At 43.1% G+C, this 26,998-nt stretch overlaps 1 protein-coding gene and 1 long non-coding RNA gene across 9 annotated transcripts in view; one reads left to right on the top strand and one right to left on the bottom strand.

Moving 5' to 3' along the window:
• LOC118084158 (ligand of Numb protein X 2) overlaps positions 1–8,509 on the top strand; it is a 45,844-nt gene extending 37,335 nt beyond the window's left edge. For both annotated transcript variants that reach the window (XM_035113515.2, XM_035113518.2), the window contains 4 exons: positions 796–970; positions 1,486–1,714; positions 4,541–4,699; positions 5,251–8,509. In XM_035113515.2, coding sequence (XP_034969406.1) covers positions 796–970; positions 1,486–1,714; positions 4,541–4,699; positions 5,251–5,386 — 699 coding nt within the window. In that variant the 3' untranslated portion in view covers positions 5,387–8,509. The remainder of the gene's footprint in view (positions 1–795; positions 971–1,485; positions 1,715–4,540; positions 4,700–5,250) is intronic.
• LOC118084159 (uncharacterized) lies at positions 7,434–26,628 on the bottom strand. Of its 7 annotated transcripts, none has more exons than XR_009557018.1 (8): positions 26,222–26,628; positions 25,578–25,739; positions 22,917–22,953; positions 22,147–22,228; positions 21,096–21,230; positions 14,960–17,457; positions 12,905–14,381; positions 7,434–9,122 (listed from the first exon to the last, which is right to left on the bottom strand). It is a non-coding gene; the product is annotated as an uncharacterized LOC118084159 (long non-coding RNA). The 7 variants fall into 7 exon arrangements; XR_009557017.1 differs by having other exon boundaries at positions 14,960–15,106; positions 17,352–17,457; positions 21,096–22,228; XR_009557022.1 differs by adding an exon at positions 12,491–12,687 and having other exon boundaries at positions 12,905–12,960; positions 21,096–22,228.
• Positions 26,629–26,998: the final 370 nt, after the last annotated feature.

Consider the following 26,998-nt stretch of genomic DNA (forward strand, 5'->3'; position numbering starts at 1 on the left):
AATTATTAGAAAGACTCTTATAGGGAAAAGCACTCTCTACTTACTTGAGGTGGCGGGGCGCAGCACCTGCTCCCTTTATATCTGAACCTCCCTATGTGTAGAGACTTTAAAGGGGGATATATGGCAAACTTGAAGAGTCAGGAAGGGTGCAGGCTCTTCATGTTGGCTAGATTCAATGTGTTCCCCTCTATGGAGATAAAAGGAAGATACCTAGCTTTCCCCAAAGCCAAATGTTTATGTAAATGCAGGAAGAATGAACCAGATACATTGGATCACATTTTCTTTTCCTGCAATTATGGTATTAATGCAAGAAGGCGATTGCTGGGTGCTTTGCAGGTGGATGCATCAATCGCTGCATTGCCAACTATTCAGGGGTTACTGTCGGATAATAATGATGGAGTTACTTTAGTGGTGGCTGAGTTTTTGTGCTCGGTTTATGCTGAGAGATTGGGCCACTGGAGAGGACCAGGGGATGCTAATTGAAAATTGATATATCATTTTAAAATAATAATTTAAAATATGTATTTTATTTCATGAAGTCTATAACATGAATGTTTTATCCATAATTTTGTTCTGAAGCTCTTGAATTTGTCATGCCTAATAAAGGTTATTGATTTGATTGATAAAAGAGCTTCGTGGGCCGCATCCGACCTGCGGGCCTTAGTTTGGGGAAGCCTGTCCTAAAATATCAGGGTTTTAAAACACTAGCTTCATGGAGTTATTTCCCCCCACATCCAGTTTCTTGCTATCCTGTTAATATGCCTGCAGTTATTTCTCTCTGTTCCCCTCTTTCAGGCACTCCCTCAAGGTTACCTCAGCCAGGAGAAGGTAGTTAACATAAAGAAGGAGCCGAAAGACTCTCTGGGAATAACCATTGGAGGTGGAAGAGACAGTAAAAATAAACTCCCTATTTATGTAACTAGCGTACAGCCTGTTGGATGCCTCTTCAGAGATGGTAGAATTAAGAGAGGTAAGATGCTTTGGAGCACCTGCTTTTTAAATTTAGTACATGGGCTAGCATGAAGAGAACAAAGTACCATGTCATTTTGTACTAAGGAACTAAGTGTTGCACTAAGGTTTAAATAGCTATACAAAGAAATGATGTTTTTATATATATTTATATATATCCCCCGCGGGGTGAGCTCCCGTTGCTCTGTCCCAGCTTCTGCCAATCTAGCAGTTCAAAAGCACACCAGTGCAAGTAGATAAATTGGTGCCACTGCGGTGGGAAGGTAAACGGCATTTCCGTGTCTCTGGTTTCTGTCATGGTGTTCCATTGCACCAGAAGCAGTTTAGTCATCCTGGCCACATGACCCGGAAAGCTGTCTGTGGACAAACGCTGTCTCCCTCGGCCTAAAGCTAGATGAGCACCACAACCCCATAGTCGCCTTTGACTGGACTTAACTGTCCAGGGGTCCTTTACCTTTTTACCCATAAATGTAATGTTATATATTATAACTTGTCCTTTTTTTATTTACTTAACAGGAGATGTACTGTTGAGTATAAACAATGTTGATCTGACTCATCTTAACTACAGTGAAGCAGTCTCTGCACTGAAATCAAATGCAGCACTGCACACAGTGACATTGAAAGCCTTGGAAATTGTGATAACGGAAAATACATCTGAATTTACTGAGGCACCAGATACCAGGGAAAATGGGTTTAGTTGGGCTAGCTGGGCTCCTCTCTGGATCATGTGGCTTGGATTGCCTAGGTAAGTTTTTCTGCTTGATGTCACTGTGGGAAATTTCCCCAATAATGGTATGCCAGTTACATTTTGAGTTGATCTATTTTGGTTAAAATATTGTAAACGAAAGTATCACTTGCTTTGATCAAATGTTGTTGTTTAGTTGTGTCCGACTCTTCGTGATCAATTAGTCTTGCCTAAAGCACATAAGAAAACCAAAGCTTTACTAAGGAAAGTGATGCTTGAAAGTATTTTTTAAAAGAAAGGAATTCTAAAATGTACTCAGAAATCAGTGACTAAGAGATTGAACCAAAAGTAGCTTAACTATGGTTTGGCCTGATGTCTGAATTAACAAACCATGGTAAGGGTCATTGCCCTGCTTTTTCCCCCAGAAACTGCAGGTGAGAGTAAATTTATAAAATTTATAGCACAGAATGCAAAAGAAGACAAACAAGTCAGCCCATCCCCCAGTTAAGGAATTCAACTGATGTAAAGCAAACCACCTCCCTTTGCTCATTTAAATGGGCCTTAAATACCCATTTTCTTACCATGGCTTTGGGAGGTTAATTTGTGTTGCCAAGTTTTTTAATGCGCTAAATGGGCTATTTTGTTGGTACACTGACTTGCCTATTCGTGGGATGGAATTGGATATTACTTTTAACTGGTTTAATAATTGAAGTTTAGGGTTTTATATTTGTATTTTGGGTGGCATCTTTGCTTTAAAAATGGTCTAAAAGCCTTTTAAATATGTCTTTTTAAAAAGTTCTTAACATAAACCATATTTTCCTACCTCTCAAATGTTTTGAAACCATGGTTTGAGTTCTAACCTATATTTACCAGTGATTAGAAACCATAGCTTGATTGAACTGAGCCACTATGTCTTAGAAGGCAGAATCAACATCAAGTTGATGTGGCCTTTGTGGCTTTAGGCTATAAAATATACTCCAGGAAGATGCTGACAGATGCGAAGACAAAAGTGAGTTTCCCATCAAAGACTCCTGCATCAGGTTCTCTTTGCTTTGTCCATAATATGTGATGCCACTCCATTGTAGAGTGGGGCTTCGAAAATACACAGTGTAGTTGCAGCAGAAGAGCTAGTGGAGGCATGATTGACAGAAGGGGAATGGAGTGGAGTGTTGGATGGCATTAGAGCAAGTGACTGTAGAGAGTGTTGATTTGGAAACAATAGCTAGCCTCTCTTTGACTGTTGATTTCAGGACTGTTTATGCCTTTTCTATCTTAGAAGGCATAAACAACAAGCAAGTTGTTCATATGGTGTGGGGGCAAGGCTTTCAGCCCATTTTGAAGGAATCACCAATAATTATGTTTTGGTAGTTCCAAAATGTTTAGAAAAAATGCTCTCTCCTTTTGGGTTGGCCCAAACTTTTTTACAATATTTTTGAAAATCTTACCGGTATATGGAGAAAAGAGTGGACAAGTTCTTTCCAACCAAGGTCACAATTAAGCATTTTACAGGCATACGGTAGCACTGCATAACATAGTTTTCAAAGCTAGAGCAGGCTTCCTGGATGTTTGTTCCTTTCTCGCCTCCTTTTTAGCTATTAACCATAGCCTCATGTAACATGGGCACTGACACAAACTATAGTGCTCTTATAAACCAATGACTGTAGCTGTTGTTTGAGATGTGTTTGCAAACCATTACACTCAGGCATCACTTTCCAAACACAATGTGATGCCAGTCAATTGTTTGTTATGTGAACATTCACACAGCAAGCTGACTATTTCCATTATTCCCTATGGGAACATTTCTAATCCATGATTTGTCTGTTCTGCCTCCCCTCCTCCCTGGTTTCTGCATGAAATGGCTGCACAATTAAGGAAGTGGACAAACTCCAACTTTTTGGATATCTGAATCCGCTGTTTGTATAGTGAGGTTTGGGTATAATTCTTTGTGTTCAGATACCAGATGAGCATTCTGATAGTGGGACCTGCATGTACAGTGGTGCCTCGCTTAATGAATGCCCTGCTTAACGAAATTTCCGCTTAACGAAAGGATTTTTCGAGCGGAGGTTGCCTCGCTAGACGAATTCGTTTTGTGAAAAATTCATCTAGCGAATCGCGGTTTCCCATAGGAATGCATTGAAATCCAATTAATGCGTTCCTATGGGCAAAAAAAAATTCAAAAAAATTCAATGCATTCCTATGGGAGTCGCTAGACGAATTTTTCGTTATAAGAAAAGACCCGTGGAACGAATTAAATTCGTCTAGCGAGGCACCACTGTATTATGATGGAACTAAGGTATGGGGAAATCACTTCAAAAGAGGGGAGGAGGGAGCATTTGTTTAGAAAGCAGAGTTTGTAGGTCAGTGTTACATCTTCACCTGTCACAGTATATTGTGATGGTGAAAGGGATCCAAAATTTATTCTCAAATACTGGGAATTTTGTAACTTTGGAGGGCATTTTAATTCTGAAAATCTACCCCAGCCCGTATTGTTACACATATACTATATATATTTAAAGTCAATACAAAACTCCATTTCAAAGAAAGGTCCTGATTTGGGTGTTTGATCAAGATGGCCTTTTCCAACATCGTATTTGCTTTCGATCAAAGAACCGGCATGCTGAATGCAGTCTTTGTTTCTGGTGCATGATCCACCAGAAACCAGATATTGATTCTCAAACAGCAGTGCTGCTACTGACAATGATCTCATAATTGTATTGATTTCAAGGAATGCTCAAATGTAGCACAGACTTGGCATTTCCTGCTTAGCTTCCTATAACACAAGATGGGGTGAAGCCAGGAATGCCATAAAGTTAATACAGTCTCCACATAAAAACGAAAGTGGGAATTCTATATGGAAGCCAAAGTGTGCTCTGTTTTCTATTTCAGTCACCTCCATTGCTGTCAAGATATTATCTTGCATAAAAGCAACTCTGAGAGCTGGGGATTCAGCATAGTTGGTGGGTTTGAAGAAAACAAAGGGAACCAGCCGTTCTTCATTAAAACCATTGTGCCCGGAACACCTGCTTTCTGGGACAGAAGACTGAAGTATGTACATACACTGTTGTTTCTATTACTTTTGCATTCTTTATGAAATCTCTGATGTTGCAATGTAATTACTCTTTTTGATAAAAACTACTGCCCTGGTTAATCAGATTGAGATGGGTTTTTCATAAGAGTGACTGGTGAGGGCATTTTATCCCATAACACCTGTTGCAGAAACACAGAAATTACCAATTTTTAGCAGAAGTATACAAAGTCAGAGAAATAAATCTCTCTGAGGGATGGTAACTGTGTTGTGTTCCTGTACTGCATTGACTTATCTAATTTCTCCCTAATTACTTGCCTGTAATGAAGGCTGCTTAGAGGTATGGACAGATTTCTGAATTATGCAGTGGGACAGCCACCTCACAATGGGCAAGTTCTTTGGGCTCATGGGCATTTCTATTTATTTAGAAAGGTTAACTAGCAAGTCTGTCATTTTTTGCTTGATGTACTTGATGTTTTAACACAATCAGTGCAGACCAATTGCTGCTGTAGCAATAGGGACATATATTAAAAGCATTACTAACAGTACTTTTGTCTTTTTCTTTGACTAGATGTGGAGATGAAATTGTGGCTGTAAATGGAGTGTCTGCCATGGGAATGAGCAATGCTGAATTGATTCCCATGCTGAAGGAACAACGGAATAAAGTAACTCTTACTGTGGTGTCCTGGCCTGGAAGCCTTGTGTAAGACATAAACTCGGTATAATTTTGGGACTACTTTGGTGCCAGATTTCAAGATTTTGAGTGATGAACCAACCAAAGAAACAGTGAACTGATTTAAGATGGCTTTTCTCAAGGTTGTCACCTGGAATCCTATTCCTATGCCAAAGGCAAACTGCTTATTTTATTTTTTTTACCCAGCTTCCTGGCAGACAGAAGCCATGCTTCAGTGATCAATTAAAAATTTTGTTATGTAACTATTGGACGTTGAACATATGAAATCTAAGCTTCAGCCTGTTTCTCCTCAACTCACATTTTAAACCTCTGATAAACTGCTTTGGAGTTTGTTTTTACAATCAAGGGGTATATAAATTTTATGAAATAAAAATAATATATATATGAGTAAAAGAGAAACCTATAAAAAACTTATGGCTCCTGGTAAATTCAATAAACATTGGCTAATATTTAACTCTGGTAGCTTTAAAGATATTGATAAATAAATCCTGCAAGTCATCATTAAGGTCTGCCTTACCAAAACTATCGTCCCCTTTTCATGCTTGGTGGAAAGGATATGTGAATGCCATCTTTTGGGTAAGAATCACAAGATGTTCTTTCTCCTTTTTTCTGCTCTGCTGTGCCTTGTTGAACTTGAGACCATTTGCAATGTAAAGCTTGTCTCTGAGCATTTGTGTTTTCTGTGTAAGGATGTGATGCACTAGTGTGATGCCTGATGCCTACTGCACCAGCCTTCTTCTGCTTGAAGACGGGATCTTTATTGCTGATGAAAACGAGCTGAAGGACCAATGGAATAATGTTCCTGCTGATGCATTAGCTAGTAGAGATCTCTCAACATTTATTTGTGTTACCGCTGCTTGTTGCAATTCAGGCGCTGGGTGGCAAGTTGCATCTCATTCCCACTGTCTCTCTGAAAGAGTTGGGGATTGGCATCTAAAGCCACTGATGGGAAAATTCTGCAACTTGAAGAAAGTTGAATGGATGGCACCTGTGCCAAGAACAGAGACTGTGTGCAAATATTGAATGTAAGAGAAGTCTGAGAGGACTTTCAGTGAACAAATCTTAGAACCAAAATAAATATAATGGCAGCAGACCCATGTGCAGAATTGTATGTAAAACTGTAAAATATTGTATGTTAACTGTAAAATATTGTATGTGTAAATTTAAACCACAACCACCCCTTCTCACAACATACTTTTTCCAAAAAAAATGGCCATGCTTATACTTACGATCACATAACTAGCAGGGTCAAAATGGCTTTAAAATAATAATACAGCGGTACCTCGGGTTAAGAACTTAATTCGTTCCAGAGGTCCATTCTTAACCTGAAACTGTTCTTAATCTGAGGTACCACTTTAGCTAATGGGGCCTGCTGCTGCCGCTGCACGATTTCTGTTCTCATCCTGAAGCAAAGTTCTTAACCCGAGGTACTATTTCTGGGTTAGTGGAGTCTGTAACTTGAAGCGTCTGTAACCCGAGGTACCACTGTAATATGGTGGGGAATGTATGGTTGCTGGAAAGCATGCAGATCCATCCAGAAATGCTGTGTTTTAAATTGTCTCCTCTGCATTCCCCACTCCCAACTTTGTAAGGGATCCTGTCACTGTACTATCTAGTTGTGCCCTTGTGGAAGGGGAGACAAATAGCTGTTATGGCAATTCTGTGTAGCTTGGGGGGCAAACCCCATCAAAGCCTATCCATTCTGCTATTGTCCTTTTCCCACCCCACAATGTGATGATTTTTTAAATGGCATTACTCCTTTCAGTATCGGGGCTCTCCTGCTTCAATGTTTCTTAGTGTTTAAGTTCTTTAGTGTTTAAGATCCAAGTAGGAAGGGACATTGGAAGCAGCATTCTACCAACTCAGAACATTGGTCCATCTGGCTTATTATTGTCTACACTGACTGGCAGCAGTTCTCCACGGTTTCAGGGAAGAGTCGCTCCCAAACATGAAATGCGGGGATTGAACTTGGAGCCTTCTGTCTGCAAGGCAGATGCTCTAGCACTAAGCCGTGGCCCTTCCCTGCAATTAGGTATAATATTCCTTTTTTGCCAGAGGCCTGCTGTTAATAGTTGGATGGCATGTAGAAATTGCTGGGCCAGACAGTTGATACAGAAGTGTGGCACCTGCAGGTAAAATTCAACTACGCAGTTACCAAGTACACCTTGCGGGGTGGGTGGGAATGGAACCCCTAATGTTGACAGGACTGTGGATTTCAATCTTAGTAAAAAAGATACACTCTTCTTCCCTAGGCAACCACAGTTCCAAGCTGGTCTCCAAGTGTAGGCTCATTTGCAGTATCTATTTCTTGATTCTACTAGCTTGATTGTAGACTAGAGACGGTAAGTTTGAGGAAAATTCTATAAGGATGGCAGTGTGGGATGCTCCTTTGTTGTTCTAAGATTGTGGTTTGCTTAATGTGAGTCTCCGCCCTTGTGAAAACTGCTTGCTTTACCTGCATACTATAGGGCAAGTATAATGCTTAAAATAACTTTTGGTCCAGCATTTCTGTATACTAGTACTCTATGTAACTTGTATAAAATGCAGGTTGAAATCAGACTAACAGCTATGTGTGAAATATGAGTTCAGTGGTCAACTTTCAGGAGCAGTCCATCAAATCTACATGTTTTAAAAATCCAAAAGGATCCGAGGAATGATTCAAATTGCCATCTCTAATTTAAATGTCTTCACTGCCTGATTTGGGTGTTGCAAGCTGTTGCTATTGCCACGTGTGAGAGGACATTGATCTAACGGGGCATGTGGTTTTCATGTGGGTGAGGTGTCCCTGCAAGTCACAGCATCAATACTGAGTGTTAATGCTTTCATGTAAATGTGGTTTTAAAAGGAATCACCATTTACATCTCCTTGCAAGGGGTGATTACAGAATTCACAAGACCCAAGGTGGAAGCCTGGAGTAATATTTGCCTCTTGCGATGACTGTAGAGAGGAAAATGTATGCTTTTTCCAAATGAAGGGTATGGGCTGCCTCAGCAGCACTATTTCACTATGTTGTCTTATTTCAAGGTGCCTTTAACAATCACCAGTAAATCTACAATGTTTTGCACCAAAGAGATTATGGTACATTGTTAACAACTCTGTTATTATTTTGATGCATTTATAAATTATTCTGAAGTTATTGAAGCTGTTTTGATGTGATTATTCTGATCATATTGGCTCTCCTAGCATGCAGCATCCCTACAACTAGCTTCTAGCTTTTAGAAGCCAGACTCTAAGCTAGCTGTCAGCTAGCTTATTATGTTAATTTAGTCATAATACTTTACTTTTTTGGACAAAGCTTCATGTGGCTGTTACTGTTCTAAAAAATAAAAGAAGTCAATGATTTGCCAAGTATTGTCCTATATTCTAAATGCATTAGTTTGCACGGAAGCTATCTCCTATAAGAAGCTATGGGATCTCACATGTAGGTAAATAACTGCTTTTTTTGCTGCCAGTTTTCTCTCTCCAAAAATCCTTTGAATGTTGTCTTCTTTCACAAAGAGGAAGCTTGTGCCCATGTTTGGTTGCTAATCATTTCAGCCATTTAATTTCTCAGAGAGAAAAAGGTTGCTACAGACAATCTGGCTGTAAAAGTGTCACTATTGTTTTTGGACCACAGATTTGCTCCTTCATGGAATCCTGTCCATTTCTCTCCGGTACACCTACCTCATGCCTTCTCTTTCTTGTTGTGCTTGTTCTTTTTGTGCTTGTGACGCCTATGGCTTTCACCTTCTTTGCTCTCATGCTGCTTACTAGGATTGGATAAAAATACAAGAAGAATTAATGCTTTGCTCCTTATCATAGAAATACAACTGAATCCTTGGTGGCTTTTAAACAAAACTATAAACTTATCTGTCAGATTTTCTAATACTGTACTGCCAATCCAACATCTCAATGCAAGAGAGAATATTATAGTGAAAAAGTAGTACAGAGTTAAAAAATGGAGAGGCAGATGATTGGATGCAAAGCAATGTTATACATCAGCTCTGGACTACAGCCATCCTTCTTGTACAGAAAAACTGGTCTTAGAGCTCTAACAGCAAGAGACCTTTTCCACATGCTGGCGAAATGTCCCAATAGGAACCTGAAACACATGGTATTTCAAGAAAATCAATCCAGAAGAGACTGATCAGTGAAATTCTACCTTAAGGGGGAAACTGATGGGAATGCAACACACACATACCCAAGTCACTCTTATCACAGCTGTGGGGCTCTCACAACCATTGATGCAGTTGCAGTCAGGTATGCTCCACATCTTTGTATTCCCAAGGCTAGGCTACAGTTAACAACCTCTATGGGAATGTCCTCTAGTGCTGAAAATTTCAGCTAGTGCAGGAAGGAGACTGAATATATATATATATATATCAGTATGAATCAGACTGGAACACAGTTTAACCCTACATAATTTAATGTTCCTTGGCCTTATCCCAGCTAGAGGCTCCAACCTGCCAATGGGAAACGCCTTACCACCATGATTTGTGTTTGACTGCTTCCTCTTTGTCTCTGTCCCTTTGCTCCCTATGATGGTCTTGCTCTCTACTGTGATGTAAAGGTAAAGGGACCCCTACTGTGATAGTCCCACACAAAATCATAACTACATTCTTGGCTATAGTAATGATTCCTTTCATCATCACTGAAAGGAAAGAATGAGGAATAGTGACTTAGAGAAGAGACTTATTCCAACAAGAAAAAGGTTTCAAACACTATTATCTCTTCAGTTTCATAAATAGGTCACAATATTTACCTACTAGAACCTCATCATAAACTTAGTTTCAAGAAATGTAAACACTTGGAAAGTTGATCACAAATCATGTGGAAACCTCAGAACCCAACTTTTAAAAAACTGCTTATTGTTTTAACAGTTATGGGCAATTACAGTGATAGGGTTTACAAAAGAGCTCCTGCCCCAAACTTCCCCTCCCCTCCCCACAAAATGGATGGACACTGACACAGAAAAAAAACAAGTGGTGAAATGGCTAAACCAAAACAAACCCAAGTCAGAAAGGTGAAGCCAATAAATTCTTCCAGAAATGTTTGTGTGAGCCTGGCAGGCAAAACCCACAGTCCTTCACAGCAGCATGGTCAATAAATCTTGCCTGAGTAGTATAGTTGTAGTAGTTCCTGCCTAGGGTGAAACTGTCGCTGAGGGAGCTGGGGTGGTTTTGCCAGTGCAACCCCTCTAGCTAATCCAGAAGGATACCATGGTCAATGGTACTGAAAGCCTCAGAGATCCAGCAGAACTAGGAAACAGCTTTTACCTTTGTCCCTAGCCCACCGGAGATCATCGACCAGCGCAACCAAGGCAGTTTCAGTCCCATAATGAGCCTTGGACCTCCACAACATCCATAATGGAACTTGCAACAAACTCTCCACATAGATATAGCCAAGAGAAAGTCCTTGCTTGCTTGCTTGCTTTCTATCTCTTGAAAGAGAGAATTAGGCACAACTGTGTAAGCTATCCAAGTCATATCTATTGCAGAAGTGCTTCAGTGGAGTAGCTGATGAAGAATGCTGATTGGAAACTCTCAGGAACTGCTTCCCTAACCCTAAGGAAACTAGTTATAGGTAGAGGTAAGAAACTGGAAGATTTTAAGAATCCACCCTTCAAGCTTACTCAATAAGTGCTAAAAGCAATGGACTGTACAGAAGTACAGTTCCAGAAAAAAGGCACTCATCTGTCACAACCCTTTTAAAAGAGGTACATTTTGTGTTTTGTGGCCCAATGGTGGTAAAAGGCCTGCTCCATGTTCCAGAAGTCTATGCCCCTTATGAAGTGGACACACAGAGCAGAAAATAAAAGCATGGCTGGGCTAATAGATTATATCTAAGGAATAGGGGAGGGACCGACAACGCAAAGCACTTTAAAATCTAGAACCAGTGTGGCCGATGGTTGGGAATGATGGGAATTGTAGCCCAAAACATTGGGTGGACTCCACCTATTTGACTGAAATGAACACAGTCTCCTTTCTCATCAGATCAGCATTGCCCAGCCTCCTACACAACTCTTACCTCCATGTTAGCTCAGAGCAAGTATCAGTATCTTCCATTTGTTAAAATCAAGGCTTGCATTTGAAACAAAGTGAGTGATTCAAGTACAGTAGCATCAAAATGTGGCTAACATGAAACTGTTATATGGGTACAGAGGGAAGAGTAACACAGTGAAATCTGCAACCAAGTGTTTGCACCCTGTTTGGCTTTGCAAATAAGGCCATTGCCTTATTTGGGTGTGTGGTGTGGAAGAGCTCAGAAAATTATTCAGATGTAGATACAGAGCAGTATTAATATGCAGTTCCTCAGCAGCAGATACAGAACTGTGCTTAAGCCATCCACTTCCTACAAGGTAAGGAGAGAAGCAAGCATTATGTCTTCAGGGAGGATGGCAGGTACTTTGGTATGTTCCTGGGAAACATACCTGGAAGCAGCAACTGGTTAATAAAATTAAGCATGGGCAACATGTTAAAAGGGTGGTTACACTGGCTGGTGCTGGTATTTTTCCATGTGGAAACATTTGTGATGGTGTGGGGGAAAGTGCACGTATGTGCAAGTGAATTTGGGAACATGTTAAGGCCAGGAAGATTAGGCAGGGATATGCAGGAGAGAAATCGTAGAAATATTGTAACATTCATATGACATTCCCCCCCCCCCACTCCAGGTGTTAGCAGTTGGTGGGAGAATGAACAAGGCAAATGCTGCAACACAGGAAGGGGAAGCTCAAACATGGCTAGCATAGAAGACGCATCATGGTGCATAGTGGCACTCCAGCTCTTCTACACCTGCCAGTTTGCAGAGGTTAACATTTAGTGGCAGCTTATATCCAAGAATAGACAACCTGTTGGCAGACATAGAAGATGAACCTGCCTGGGCTCAGACCCCGCCACCCTCATAGGCATGCTTGTTTTATATTTTATATTTTAATTCTACTAATGTAAAATTGATTTTTTAAAAACAGGTTTCTTTTTTATATATGTTTTTAGCTACTTCCATTTTAGTTGTAAGCTGCCTTGAGTCCTGCCAGGGACACGTGGGCTATAAATACTGTATTGGCCTGAATACAAGTCACACCCGAATATAAGCTGCACCTTTGAAATTGGAGGGGGGAATAAAAAAAGAAAAAAAATACCCCAAAATAAGCCGCTCCATTCCTCGCTGCTTCTGGCTGCATACCGGGGGGGGGGGGGGAAGCCACACTGCGTTGCTGGCAGCCTTTCCCCTTCCTCACTCTCTCCCTTCCTGGCCTTGGGGGAGACGACGGGGAACTACACACGGGGCGGCCGCTGCTTTGCCGCACTCCTGGTGCTGTTTGCCCCACACTCCTGCCTGTAGAGTCATGAATATAAGCCACACTTTAACTTTTCACGGTCAGAATTTGGGGAAAAGGTGAGGCTTATATTCAGGCCAATGCAGTAAATATAACAATAATTAAATAGAATGGTCTAAGGTTCCCCAACAAGAAGTGAGCTGGGAAATCCACATAACCCAAAATGGGTAGCACAGGACACTAATTGATTTCAGGCAGCATGTCTGAGGGGCTCACCTGTGGAGTTGTAGCCAAATGGAGGTGGTTGACTGTTGTTGTAGCTGGCAGACTGGCTTTGAGAGAGGGAAAGAAGGAGAGAGAGGGAGAGCACAACAACAACTGGTTAGTAATATCTAGCTCCCCTGTCACCCATTCAGAAGGAGAAAAATTAAAATCAGCTGCTATAAAACACAGCATCATTGTCCCAACTCCCTTAAAGAGTTTCTCTCTTGTTGACCATAAGCTTCATCAAAGGTGCTGATTCTTTCCTAGTCCTGCCATGCCATCTCTCCTAGCTACCACAGCTTTCTTGTCTATCCACTAGGAGCACAACCGAGGAGTGTTGAGTATGCAGAGAGCTAGACACAAGTATACTGAAGAGCCCTGCTGGATGAGACCACCTAGCCCAGCATACAGCTTTCCACTTTGAACACCAAGATGCCTCTGGGAACCCTACAAGCCAGGCATGCTATCACCCTCTCCTGCAGTTCCCTCCTCCCCAAGTGACATTCTGCCTCCATAAATATGGACGTCCATTTGATTATCATGGCTGATGCCCACTGAAATCTGTAAAGTTCCCTGTAAATTTGTCTAATCCAGCCTTTCCCAACCTGACACCCCTCCAAATGTTTTGGACTCTCAGCATCTGTGGCCATTACTATGCTGACTGATGCAGATGGGAATTTAGACTAATACATCTGAAGGTTGCACCAGGGTGGGGAAGATATAATCCCATTGTAAAGCCATCTCCACATTTTGCCACAATGAGCTCCATAAATTGACAATGTGGGGAATGTGTAAAAGTTCTTAATCAAAGCTCCCCATCTTTTCTTTGTACAAACATTTTTGCTCATGAAAAACCTTCCCCCCAAAGGCCATTGGCAGTGCATTAAAACCAATGAAACCAGTATACACAAAATAAAATCCAAATATCTAAAACCCAGGAAAACAGAAAAGCTAAATCCTTAAATCTCATAATTAAACACCAGCAAAATTCAGGGGGGGGGAATGCTTGCCTAAAAGCTGTTAGGGGCAGGCCAGTCTAACTTATTGTGGAAGGGGATTCCATATCTTTTGGGAGGGGGGCTGCCACAGAAAAGGCCCAATCTGCCTTCCTACCAAACTAATCTCTTTGGCTGATGGGACACAAATCAGGACATCACAAGATGACAGTAACCTATAGTGAGATGAGGCTGTGTTTCAGATATTCCTGGACAGGTAACAACCAGCATCTAGAACTGGGACCAGGAAAGCAGAGTGGGACAAAGAGAGAACCAGAACCCAACGAAATTGATATAAGACTAGTGTAATGTGGCTGGGAAAGTGCTCACCATGAAACATTGTGGCTGCTGTATTTTTCTGCTGTTTCAAGGGCATCACCACATTCTCTACACACCATTGGAAAGAGCCACAAATCATCCCAAGGGTTCTGCTCTTAGCAACTCACGAACTGGCAGTCTGTATGCCACTGCTCAGCAGTAGCTGGAGGTAGAAACTGCAGGGAGATAAGGCACACTGAATAGGCATGAGCAGCTCAGTTGATAGTTGCTGACCTCTATGAAAGCTTTCAGGTCAGATTGGCTCACATGGTCTGAGCAATCTGGAATCTACCACCAGAGAAGCTACAGATCAGCTGCCTCCCTCCATCTGCTTTTGCCTCCCACCATTGCCCTCAGCTACGGCTTGATCTGGTAATCTACAAAACTGGGACTACAACCTTCCAGGTGGAATGGAGAAGGCAAATAAAAAGGGGGGGGACACACCAAACAGCCCTAGCCCTATCTCCAGGAACCCTCACTAATATGATAATTTACAAGTAGCGCAGTCACAGTGGATCAATAAACTGACAAAAGACAACGGTGACCAGTCTCAGCCTAAGGTTAAAAAATGTGTTGGTGTGCATTTGAATGGTGCTTCTGCTAATGCCTTCAATCAGATTCAAAGAGCTCTTTCCCAACCACAAAGTAATGCAAAACCACAACCACAATTCTGCTAGCCTCTTGCAGCCTACAGATGAGACAATATTAAGAGGGATGTCAGTGTGGCATAGTGGTTAGAGTGTCAGACTAGTACCTGGGAGACCAGTGTTCAACTCCCCACTCAGCTGCGAAGCTCAGTTGGTGACCCTCGGACAGTCACTGGTCTCTCAGCCTAACATACCTCACAGGGTTGTTGTGGGGATTAACTGAGGAAGGGGAGATCCACGTGTGCCACCTTGAGCTAAAAAAAGGTAGGATATAAATGCAACAAATAGAGTGTTAGTGAGTTAAACCCATTTAATTCTCACTTACCCATCACATGTTGGAATTGAAAGGGGTGGCGGTGAAACATGAGGTGGAGGAAACAGACCGGTAGACAAAGTCATACTAGTTTAAATGTGTGGAGAAGAGGAAGGGAAGCTCCCAGCTCCCTTGCAAACGCTGCTACAATGCATGGCAGAACATCATACCAAAGTGGAGGCCACCCTGGCCTCATTTCTCAGATGAAGAAGCAGCAGCACTTTCAATGAGATCACTTGCTGCCTCTAAAGGAAGACCCTTCAACTACCACCAAAGCCTTCTCTTTTCTCACTGGTGTTTTTGCTTCAGAAGCAGATGGTGTTGTTTCTTTGGCCACAGGATGGGGACAGAGCATGTCCCTTGAGCTCCCTCTTGTGCTCAGATCCTGCTTGTGATTTTCTTGTGTTTCCACTGTGAGAACAGGATGCCAGACAAGATGGGCTACTGGTCTGATCCAGCAGGCTCTTCCTAGAACTTCACAATGCCAATTAAAACCCTGGTACCATCTCCAGTCCCCCCACCCTGCATCCTACAGTAATGTGTCACAAAGCACACACCTGTCTCTGAACTTCTTCATGTTTCATCTCCCTGCACCCCAACCAGCTGCTGTCAATAATGCAAGGCAGGGAACACACAATGTGATAATATCAGCATATATTCACTACATATTAGTGAAGGGAGAGAGACTGGACTCAACAACGGACTCGTGTCCTACCCATAATGTGCAATTCTGCACACCTGGGGTGTTGGTTATCCCACCTGGAGTTGCCAGGTAGCTTTCCTTCCAGGTGTCTACCACATCTACTTCTGTCTCAGGAACTTAGAACAGACACTTTCAGACCTCAGCCTTGCCTATTCCATTATTCTTTAATGTGTTTCCCCACCCCATAACCATTACACTTCAGAGAAGTTAAAAATTTCATAGGTTGGTGCCCAATGAAATCTATAACTTCTCTGATGTATAACGGTTACAGGACAGTCCCCTCTAGATGTTTCATGATTCCAGCTCCTATCATCCCGACCTAGAATGGCTAATGGTCAGAGATGACAGAAGACTTAGTCAAGCAACATGTGGACAAGACCATGTTTGATTGGCCTCCAACTGGTGATTAGCTACATGTGTTCATCCAATTAAATGCTACCCAGATTTCTATTCAAAGGCTTTAATTTGAAGTGCTCCATTCTCTAGTAGGCCAGATTGCATTTGCTACCCTTATGCTTAAACAGAAGTACTTGCCTGGAACAGGAGCTGGGGGTGGCATACCTAGTCAATAACAGAATACTTTCAAGCAGGTTTACAAATATGGTTTAGAGCAGGGGTGGAGAACCTGTGGCCCTGTTGTTGGACCCATCAACTCCCATCAACCCCAGCAAATGCCACCAGCAGTCAGGAGTGATGGGAATTGTAACCTATGGAGGGCCACGTATTCCTTAGTCCCACTGTAGCTAATGTGAAGAATAGAACAGAAAGCACTGTAAGTATCTACACCACCAAATAACAATTGGGCATAGCTCTGTACATGCTGCAGAACAAGGCGAGATTGAAGTGGTATAATCCTGAGATGATCAGAAGCTTTATAATCTTTAAAGCTTTATAAATCTTTATAAATCTTTAAAGAAAGGATCCTGGAATTCTGAACCTCTCCTTACTTTGCTTTTGAGCATGTGGACTGAATTTACCATATTATCCCGTCCATAAGACACCCCCATGTATTTGGAGAGACTCAGATATAAGAACATGGGAGGAGATGGCCCATGTATAATATGCCCCCTAATTTTTGACATTATTTTTTAGGGGGGAAACCTAACCTTATACATGGGAAAATACGGTAATAAAAAAGGGTATGCAATCAGCCTTGAAGGAGGCTCCTTTAGACAAAGGGTGTGATATAAATTTGAGAAGTAGTGTGGTGGAGTGGTTGGACTAGGACCTGGGAGAGACCAGGGTTCAAAGCCTCCCACTTGGCCACGAAGCTTTCACTAGATGATCGTGGGGGCCAGTCACTGCCTCTCAGCCCCACCTACCTCACAGAGCCATTGTGGGGATTAAATGAGGAAGAACACACCACCTTGGAGAAAAAGGTGGGATATAAATGCAATAAATATATAAACAAACTAATCCGCTTGTACTCAAAAGTGAGTTAGATAAGAAAGCAAAGTTCATGGAGTCTGGACATATTTCTTACCTGAATTAAGTTTTACTCTGGGCCATTCTTATCACGGCACCTTCCTTCCACTCTCCTAATAGTGCCTGGCTCTCCACCTATCACATCGATGGTCCCACTTAGCTTCCTGATTAGAAAAGGGAAAGAAGCAACATCTTCTCAGATTCAGCAAAAGGAGGTGACAGGCAGATGGTCTAGTTGCACACTTGCACTCTCCCCCTCATTCAGCTATGCAAATGGGGAAGAGATGGAAAGCTTTGAGATTTGCCAACACGTAGGTCATATACTGCACCAAACTCCTCTGTATATAGACCCTTGGCCCCTAGATCTTCCACAGGAAGGAGTTGGGCATTCTTACCCAGTCTGAATGAATAAACAAACAAACAGACGAATGAATGAAAGAATGAATGAATTCAAGTGCATAGTAAGATTCAAGCAGAGAGCATGGCATCCCTAGAAGCCAATTAGGGTGGCCCAAAGACTGCAAAGCATTCACTGGCTCAGACACACGAGTACCTCGTCTAATAACAAGTGTTGAGGTTTTTCCACACCTAAAGCTTTCGCTGGATGTTGTAGGGTTTTTACTGCCTTCTCTTGGGGTCTCCAGGGGAAAGAATAACACTTTAAGACACAGGGTCAGGAACAAGGAGACAGGCATTTCCTGCTTGGCTTGGGAACTTTTGTTATTTTACTACTGTATGTCCCCCACAACTACATCCACTTGGCTCCACCCAGAGGCAAAAGGCATGCTGTGTTTTGGTGCAGTACGTGCCAATTAGGCTACATTCCTTTCCCAGGAATGGGCAAATTCATGGAGGATAAGGCTATCAATAGCTACTTGCCATGATGGCTATGTTCTTATCCTCCCCCATCCTTAACTCAGGGGCTCCACCCCTTCATTTCCAGGCTGGAGATTGTGCAACTCAGATTAACCCTCAGGAACCCTGGTGACTTGAGGGGTTGGGGTTTGCTAAATCCTCCTCTAGATGCTTTCTTTTCCTCCCCCTCATCTGAATATCACTCTTCTCTTCATGCCCTGCCCTGCCCCAAGCATAAAGAGCTCACAGTGATGCCTGGCCTCTGCTCCTTCTCTTCTTCTTCTTTGGCGATCACTCGTCGCCGAGTAAGATTGTCTTCCATAAACACAATTTTAACAATGGGTCCGTAAGTGACTGGAGGCCAATTCTGGATCCACACATCCTTCCACAGTGGGGACATTGAGTATGCAGAGTCTTAATGCTGGAGGTGTAAAGAGGCTGAAGGGACTTTTTATCATATGTGGTGGGATTGTAAAAGTGCTAAGGTATACTGGAAAAATTATCTATAATGAATTATAAAAAAATGTTTAAAATAACGTTTGTTAAACAAGCAGAAGCCTTCCTGTTGGATATTTTAGGGCAAGACCTGCCAAAAGAGAAAAGGACACTATTTATGTATGCAATGGCGGCGGTGAGAATACTACTAGCACAGAACTGGAAGACTGGAGAAATTCCAACCAAGGAACAATGGGAAGAAAAACTGATGAGCTATCTGGAGTTGGCAAAGCTGACACACAGGGATTTTGAAAAAGGGATTTTGAAAAAGAGTGGGAACCTTTTATATTATATTTGCAGAAACAAAGAAAGAACATTGATCTGATGGTGGACTTACATATTCACAACTTTATGGATAGGGAATAAATAATGTAATAAAAGGGAAAATATGATATTTGTAGAAAATAGCAGAATATATATTGAGGTTAATAAAACAGAAATGGAAGCCGAGGGAAGTTCAAAAGGGGGGGGTGGGGTTATGTAAGCTGTATGTTATACATGTATATGTAATGAGAGGAAAGAAATTAATTTTTTAAAAAATTAAAAATCACACAACCTAAATCAACAAAATGATTCAGACTGTGTCACAGAAAGACTGGGGTGGGGGTAGGAATCTGGGCAGTAACTATCCACCTTCATCTGATCTCAGAGGAGTGTTAAATCTTCACTTGGCAAGTATGCCACACTTCTGATTTGCTGGGAACTGCCTGCCAAATGGGGGTCTTGAGCCCCTTATAAATGGACTGTGCTATGTAGCCTTTGTCCTCTCACATCAGGATCCATCCCACACCCATCAGATAATCCTGCAACTGACCATCCTTGTTACTTACCTGATCCTAAGTAGAAAGTTTAGGATGAGATAAATTAGAACCACAGATGTTCGTTTTAGTTTTCCTTATTCTGCTGGGTTCTGTTGACATCTCCCTTTCCCTATCTGACATTTAGAAGACATCTGTGTAATCCCCACGTAAGTGTTTGAGTGAGGCTCCCAAGAGTCCCTCCTGACTTGTGTTATGGATAAAGGGTGGCCGCAAAAACCAGACAGCTGAGCCATAACTGGCCTACTCTACAGGACAGTTGTGCAAGGAAGGGTAGAAACCATCTTTCCTGAGTCTCTTGCTTCCATTACAGCTTTTTCATTCTCTGGTCTAGTAACACCTCCTTTGGAGGTCTTTAAGCAGAGGCTTGACAGGAATGCTTTGATGGTGTTTCCTGCTTGGCAGGGGGTTGGACTGGATGGCCCTTGTGGTCTCTTCCAACTCTATGATTCTATGAACACACCAGAACCAAAACAGTCTCTATAAGGAAATATGAACGTCCTTAAAAGTTCCACTGATTAAAACTGGCTTCCCCCCCATTAGTCAACTAAAGGTTTAGCTGATTTGATGTAATGATTAGAGCTTGGACGCCTAATCAATTATCCAGTTATAACACTGCTGCTGCAATGTTTTCTGCAACACACGTCAGCGAAACATTCTCCTCAGGAGCAAATATTCCCAAGGGTCTTTTGATTTAGTCAAGACTTCCATAAATTAAAGTAACTGGAAGCTTTAAAAATGTGTTCAAGCTACTTCAAGATCATATCTGATACCACTACACTTTGGCAGATGAATTTCACCAGTTACACTGTCTACCAAATTTAACCCTTTCACCAGCCTCCCAAGGTTAATTAATTTGCTCAGATCCCTGGTCTGCACCCTTCACAATTAAATCCAATGAAGAGAGCAGCTTCAGTTTATTTTACAATGCTGCCATTCTAGTTCTGGGATTGTAATGATTCAGCCAGCCAAATTTCCTACCCAGCAATTGTCCAAGAGGCTCATCTTTAACTTTTCACTTAAAAAATCCAATTTCACAACCATCTGATAGAATTCCCCCACTCTCTTTTTCCTTATGCCTGCTATCCTCTGCAAAATGTTTCACTTATTTGAATCTACACCAGGCAAAGGCAGCTTTGAGAGAGATTCACAGGAGAAAAGACCACTTTCTGTTGTCTCTCTCAACGGTCTTGCCAGGGCTAGGAAACTACTTCCTGAAAGTTTGTCCCAAGCACATGAGTATATTTAATTAGTAAATTGGGAGCACTTCAACAACCAATATGCTTGTGACAATTTAATTTATTTATTGCATTTATATCCCACATCCCCCCCCCAAGGAGCTCAAAGTGTGTTGTACATGGTGTTGGGAAATAACTAGGGAATAACAGTTAATCCTGAACTCCCAACAGCTGACTACCTAAATTCAAAAAAAGCGTAGGACTTGACTCACTGTCTAGCCAAAAGAGCCCCCAGTAGAGTTTAAAACTAAAATATATGTGCAGTGTTTGCAAAACATGGGCAATATAGGCTGTTAGACCTTTAAATATACCAGTATTAAGCACTGACAATTGTGCTCCCCCACCTCTAGGAGTGAATAGACCACAACCTTAAGTAAGTTTAAATGTTTTACTTACAGTAATCAGAGGTCTTGGGACACGGGTGGCACTGTGGGTTAAACCACAGAGCCTAGGGCTTGCCGATCAGCAGGTTGGCGGTTCGAATTCCCATAACGGGTGAGCTCCCGTTGCTCAGTCCCTGCTCCTGCCAACCTAGCAGTTCGAAAGCATGTCAAAGTGCAAGTAGATAAATACGTACCGCTCCAAGCGGGAAGGTAAATGGCATTTTTGTGTGCTGCTCTGGTTCACCAGAAGCAGCTTTGTCCTGCTGGCCACATGACCTGGAAGCTGTACGCCGGCTCCCTCAACCAATAACACGAGATGAGCGCTGCAACCCCAGAGTCGGTCACAACTGGACCTAATGGTCAGGGGTCCCTTTACCTTTACGTTTAATCAGAGGTCTCACTCATGCATCGTTCAATGTTACAGCAGAAACAACACAGGTAATGTATTCTTGGTTACAAAATACAGAAGTTGACTTCAAACACACAGTCTGATTCTGGAGCCTCGGTCTCAGATGTCTGCTCAGTTACATGGTTCAAAGAGAAGACACACAGAGAGAAGAACAGGAAATAACCCTTGCATCCTCCCTCCCCGATGGTGAGGGGTCATGAGCAATCTGAGTCTTCTCTAGCAATTAAGAAGTTTGTGATCCTTAACCCCTTTCTTACTGGTAATTTATGGTGCACACCCCGGGTGCCGCTCTGGCATAGCTGCCAAGTTTTCCCTTTTCTCGCGAGGAAGCCTATTCAGCATAAGGCAAAATCCCTTTAAAAAAGGGATAACTTGGCAGCTATGCGCTCTGGGTGCCCAAGGGGCTTCCTCCACCACTGCTTCCCAACCATTCTGGGTCTCCTCTTCTTCTGTTAAGTTTGGCAAAGAGCTAAACCATTCTTCTAAGCCAGCCATCTCCAACCTGGTGCCTTCCAGATGTTTCGGACTCCAAGTCCCATCAGCCCTGACTAGCACACCTGTATGTTGCTGGCTGGGGCTGATGGGAGTTGGGAGATCTAAACATCAGAGGAGCACTAGGGTAGAGATCTCAGATTGATTATACTGTACTGCTTACTTGCTGTAACAATTTTCGTTCTTCATCACTGACAGTCTTTTTCTCCTTGGGAATGCCTTTTAAAGGATGAGGTCCTGTGTCCCTGATAAACACAGAACACACAGAGATTAGAATCCATGTTGGCTCCTTCTCAAAACACATCTGAGTCACAATGATCAGCAAGTCTGTCAAGGTGACAGAGCAGTGATTGGTAACCACAATCAGTAAAAGAGACCAAATAAGTAAATAAATAAATAAATAAATAAATAAATAAATAAATACTGTTTTCCATTTTCCATTCTCTCCCCCCCCCCGCTGTGTGTTAGTTAGCAAAAGACAATAGCAATGTTGAGAGGGGGAGGTTGGAGGTTGCCAGGGTTACAGGGGATGTGATGTCCATACAGGGGTGTGTGGTGTCCTTTTAAACAGAGGTTTTTGAGCAAGGTTTTGGGGAAGAAGTATGGAGGGGCAGAACTCCATGTGGTGTTGACTGGAGGAGGCTGAACCATACCTGGCTTCTGCTCTGGACCAAAGCTTTCTGAAGCTATGAGATGAGCAACAAGATACACTATTGGGGTGTAATTTTCTGCATTCCCTCCACCTAAACTCAGGTGTAAATATGTATAAATAAACCAAATTTCTAAAAGGTACTACAGTCTCCAATGTATCTCATTCCAAAGGGGTGGCTGGTAACAGTATGTAAGCCATCCTGGCAAATGTACTGCAACTGCCCCCCCTCCCCCCCCGCCAATGCATTTGACTCCGCATTACAAAAATAAAATAAAATTTACCGAGGAATAGGTCCATCTTCTTGATTACCGATGCCGCCTGCAAATACATCAAGAGGAAGAAAATTTTATGAAAGCTTCAGAAACTTTGAGAGATAGAACATACCGCTACATTTGCATACATTCCTCCCTAACAAAACATGCAAGATGCTTATATCACTTTTCCCCTTTGAAAAATTCAGTACAAAAAATAATAATTGCCGCTGTAGTATGCTAATGAGACACCCTGCCCAATGGAGGGGAGATGTGTCCGGGAACACAAAGAAGCAGCACTAACTCTGGATCCGCTTCATGTTTGCCTCACTTTCATTTCCCAGGGCTGTCCCTCGCTCTAGGGCACACGCAACCTCCTGTCATCCCTTTTGCTTTCTTTTATCTTCACTTTGGCCAGCACAGCACCTGTTGCATCCCATTTAAGGCTTCCAGTTGGTCCTTGCTGCCTTCTGTTAGTCATATAGAAATCCTGCTGTCTAACTTTTTCCTCCCCCATCAATGATGCCTAAACCTGCAGGCATACAGAGCCAGTGGGAAGCTGGCTGCCCTTACTAAACCTCCAGCCAAAACGTTCACCTATTGCCTTCTCTTAGGAAACATCCCCTGTACATGACGTTTACCTTCTACGAGAAATAGATACCTGTACTCGTATTCAATGCTGTGCAAAGTAAGTGTCCTGCTGATGCAAGGATTCCTGCCTGCACAGCATATCTCACTCTCACATCTATTTAGTGGTGGAATCCTTGCACTGACAGCATGCAGTGCATTGGATACAAGGGAAAGACTGTCCAACTCCTTGGCTATTAATATGAAGCAGGGGCTGTCAGTACTTTGCTTCAGACCCTTCTGCTTATACAGGCCTTTTCTGATGTATAGCTCAATTAATCTGTTATTGTGTATCTTAAAGATGAAATACTGAAGGCACAAATGCAGACAATCCCAACAAGAAGAAAAAAAGTGGGAGGCATTTAAAGAAACCGGCATAGAGATGAGCGGAGATTTAAGAAGGAAAAGTATAAGAAATGAAGAAAAGGGAAAACCACAAGTGAGGAATATACACGAGTAGTCAACAGTTGCAGGGAGACGGTCAGGCAGGCCAAAGCCCAGAAGGAAAGAGGTTAAAAATAACTTTAAAAGATTTATTCTGCTTTGTTCAAAGCAAGAAGCAGAACAAGCAACTAGTATGCCCCCTGGTGGAGATTATGGAGAAATACTATTGAATGACAGAGAAGGTGGAACTGCTCAACACCTGCTTTGCCCGTTTTTACCCAAAAGGAAAGCAATACTCAACATGGGCATAGCTAGGATTTTTGTTGGGGGGCAGGCCTTTTGCTGGGGGGCTATCCCTCCCTGCCCCCCCACCTACGTCCATGATACACAACCTGGTGATAACATAAAAATGATGCAAGGAGGGAGCTGCAGCCCAAAGTAGGAAATGAGGTGGTAAGGGAACACCTAGCTACTTTAAATGAATTCAAATCTTCAGGGCCTGTTGAGCTGCATCCAAGGGTACTAAAGGAGCTTGTGGGTGTAATATCATAACATTTGTCTATACAGTGGTACCTCTAGTTACGAACTTAATTTGTTCCAGAGGTCCGTTCTTAACCTGAAACTGTTCTTAACTAGAGGCGTGCTTTCGCTAATGGGGCCTCTTGCTGCTGTTGTGCCGCCAACACACGATTTCCGTTCTCATCCTGGGGCAAAGTTCTCAACTTGAGGTAACTCTTCCAGGTTAGCTGAGTTTGTAACCTGAAGTGTTTGTAACCTGAGGCATTTGTAACTAGAGGTACCACTGTAATCTTTGAAAATTCTTGGAGGTGAGGTCCCTGCAGACTGGAGGCAGGCAAATGTTGTCCCCATTTTCAAAAAGACCCATGTAACTACCAACCAGTGAGCTTGACATCAATGCCAGGAAAGATCCTAGAATAGATAATTAAACAGTCTGTGAGCACTTGGAAAAGAAACCCAGCATGAGCTACTCGAAAACAAGTCACGTCTGATGAAACTTTTTTTTAATGGAAAAGATCCAGCAAGCTTGTAACTCTATAACTCTACAATTCTAAGATTCTACCAAGATCATAAGCAGTGCCTGCTGGATGAGGCCAATGGCTCATCTAGTCCAGCATCCTGCTCTCACTATGGCTACCCAGATGCCCCAGAGGGAAACCCTCAAGCAGGATTCGAACACAGGTCTCATCTCCTGCAGCTTCTGCCTTCTTAATCTAATTTAACCCACCCTGCTGCTTTCAGGGGTAACTTCCCATGCCCAGTTTAAAGTGCGAGGTCTAACCTTTAAAACCCTGAACAACTTGGGACCAAGTTAATTTTAAAAAAACTGGGCCTTGTAAATCAATGTGGTCTGGATCTATCAGTTTTTAAACCTATGTTTTAACTTTGGGGTGCAGTGAATTTGAGGGTTGTGTGTGTTTATGTTGCTTTTTATTTTAAAGTTTTAGGACATATTTGGTATTTAAACTGGTTACTTACTTGTCAATTGTAATACACCCAGAAAACTCTGCATTGTGGGGAAGAATACAAAAACCATTACAGCTCCTGTTATTTTAAAGCCTTACTAGTTTGCTATTTTGGTTTGCAAGGTGCTGCAAGAGCTTTGGCTGAAAACTGCTAACTTTAAAAGAATGAAGTTGCAACCCCTGTACTCAGCCTTACCTGGGAATCTAAGTCCCACTGAACTCAGCCGGGCTTACTTCCAGGATCGCCCTGTAACAAATGTGCAAGCAGCTCCTCAGAGAACGAGACCTTTATTGTTGTTGTTGTTGTTGTTGTTGTTTGTTGTTGTTGTCACCATTGCTTGAGACGCTCTGGAGTACCCTGAGGATGGAACGCAGGCAATAAATAGCCACAGTGTCACACTACAAGGCAGGAGGCTACCTACCACTCCATGAGCGAACCGCATAGCGAGGGAAAGATGCTCTCCTTCCGAGTTGAAGTCCAAAGCGACCCTAGGCAGACGCCCCCACCTCCTCCTCCTCCTTTTCCTCACCTTCCCCAGAGCAGGCAGGGCAGCGGCGTCGGGAGCCTGCGGTGGGTTTTGCCACGCGCTGCATCCCGGCGGTAGCGCAGCGGCTCTACTCTCCGGACAGCTGCCCCAGATCTCCGGCCAAAAGGGGCGGTGTGGGAGGGGCCGGCGGAGAATTGAACGCGGCGCGGCGGGTTGAAGTTTGCAAAGGCTCCGCTAAGTTGGCATGGCATCCTCCCTCCTTCCACCCCACCGATCTTTCCCACCCTCCAGAGCAGCGAGAAACAGAAAGAAAAAAGGGGTTAGGGATGGGATCGGGGCAGCCGCCGCCTACCAGCCTGCCTGCCTCCGTAGTAGAGCCATTGCTCCTCGTCCTCCGTCTGCATGGCACTGCTTCCCAAATACGTGGCCATGGCGAAGGCACTTTGGCTGCGGAGCCCAGGAAGGGAAGCGGGCCGGGAAGAGGTTGCACAAGAAGGGAAGGAAGGGATCCAGCGAGCGAGGCCTCTCAGCAAGCGCAGCAGAAGGCTCCGGGGAGGATTCAGAGAGATTCAGAGAGGGAGGTGCGCCTCAACCGGCTCTACCCTCCGCGCGGAGCTATTGGAGCAGTACCCCCCCCCAACCGGGGCCGCTGGGCCAAAGTGCCGCCATCGCCCTTTCTTGGGCTTTTAACCCCGGAAGGAGAGGGGGTGGGAAAAAGTGGGGGACGGGACCTTTCAACGTCGGAGCAGTGGAGGCAGAGAGGTGGTTGCGGCTGCTGTTGCCGGAGGAGCGGCCGGGTCCTAGCGCCCAGCCAGGAATATCTCTGCTTGGCTTCGGGCCAGTATTTCAAACGAAATTAAAATTTAAGATAAATAGTGAGTGAGGCTAGTGAGTCTGATCACGAGCGCGTTTCCTCCCAAGAAGGCTGGTTGATGGGTAGGTGGATTTGCATGAGGAAAAATGGTCCCGGTAAAGGAAAAGCAGCGTGACAGGCTCATAGCTGCCAAGTTTTCCCTTTTCTCGCGAGGAAGCCTATTCAGCATAATGGAAAATCCCTTTAAAAAGGGATAACTTGGCAGCTATGGACAGGCTGCTGCTCTCTTAAGTCAGAGCTTTCCAAACTTTTCAA

This window comes from Zootoca vivipara, chromosome Z (genome assembly GCF_963506605.1).
Source record: "Zootoca vivipara chromosome Z, rZooViv1.1, whole genome shotgun sequence".
In the NCBI taxonomy this organism is placed as follows: Eukaryota; Metazoa; Chordata; class Lepidosauria; order Squamata; family Lacertidae; genus Zootoca; species Zootoca vivipara.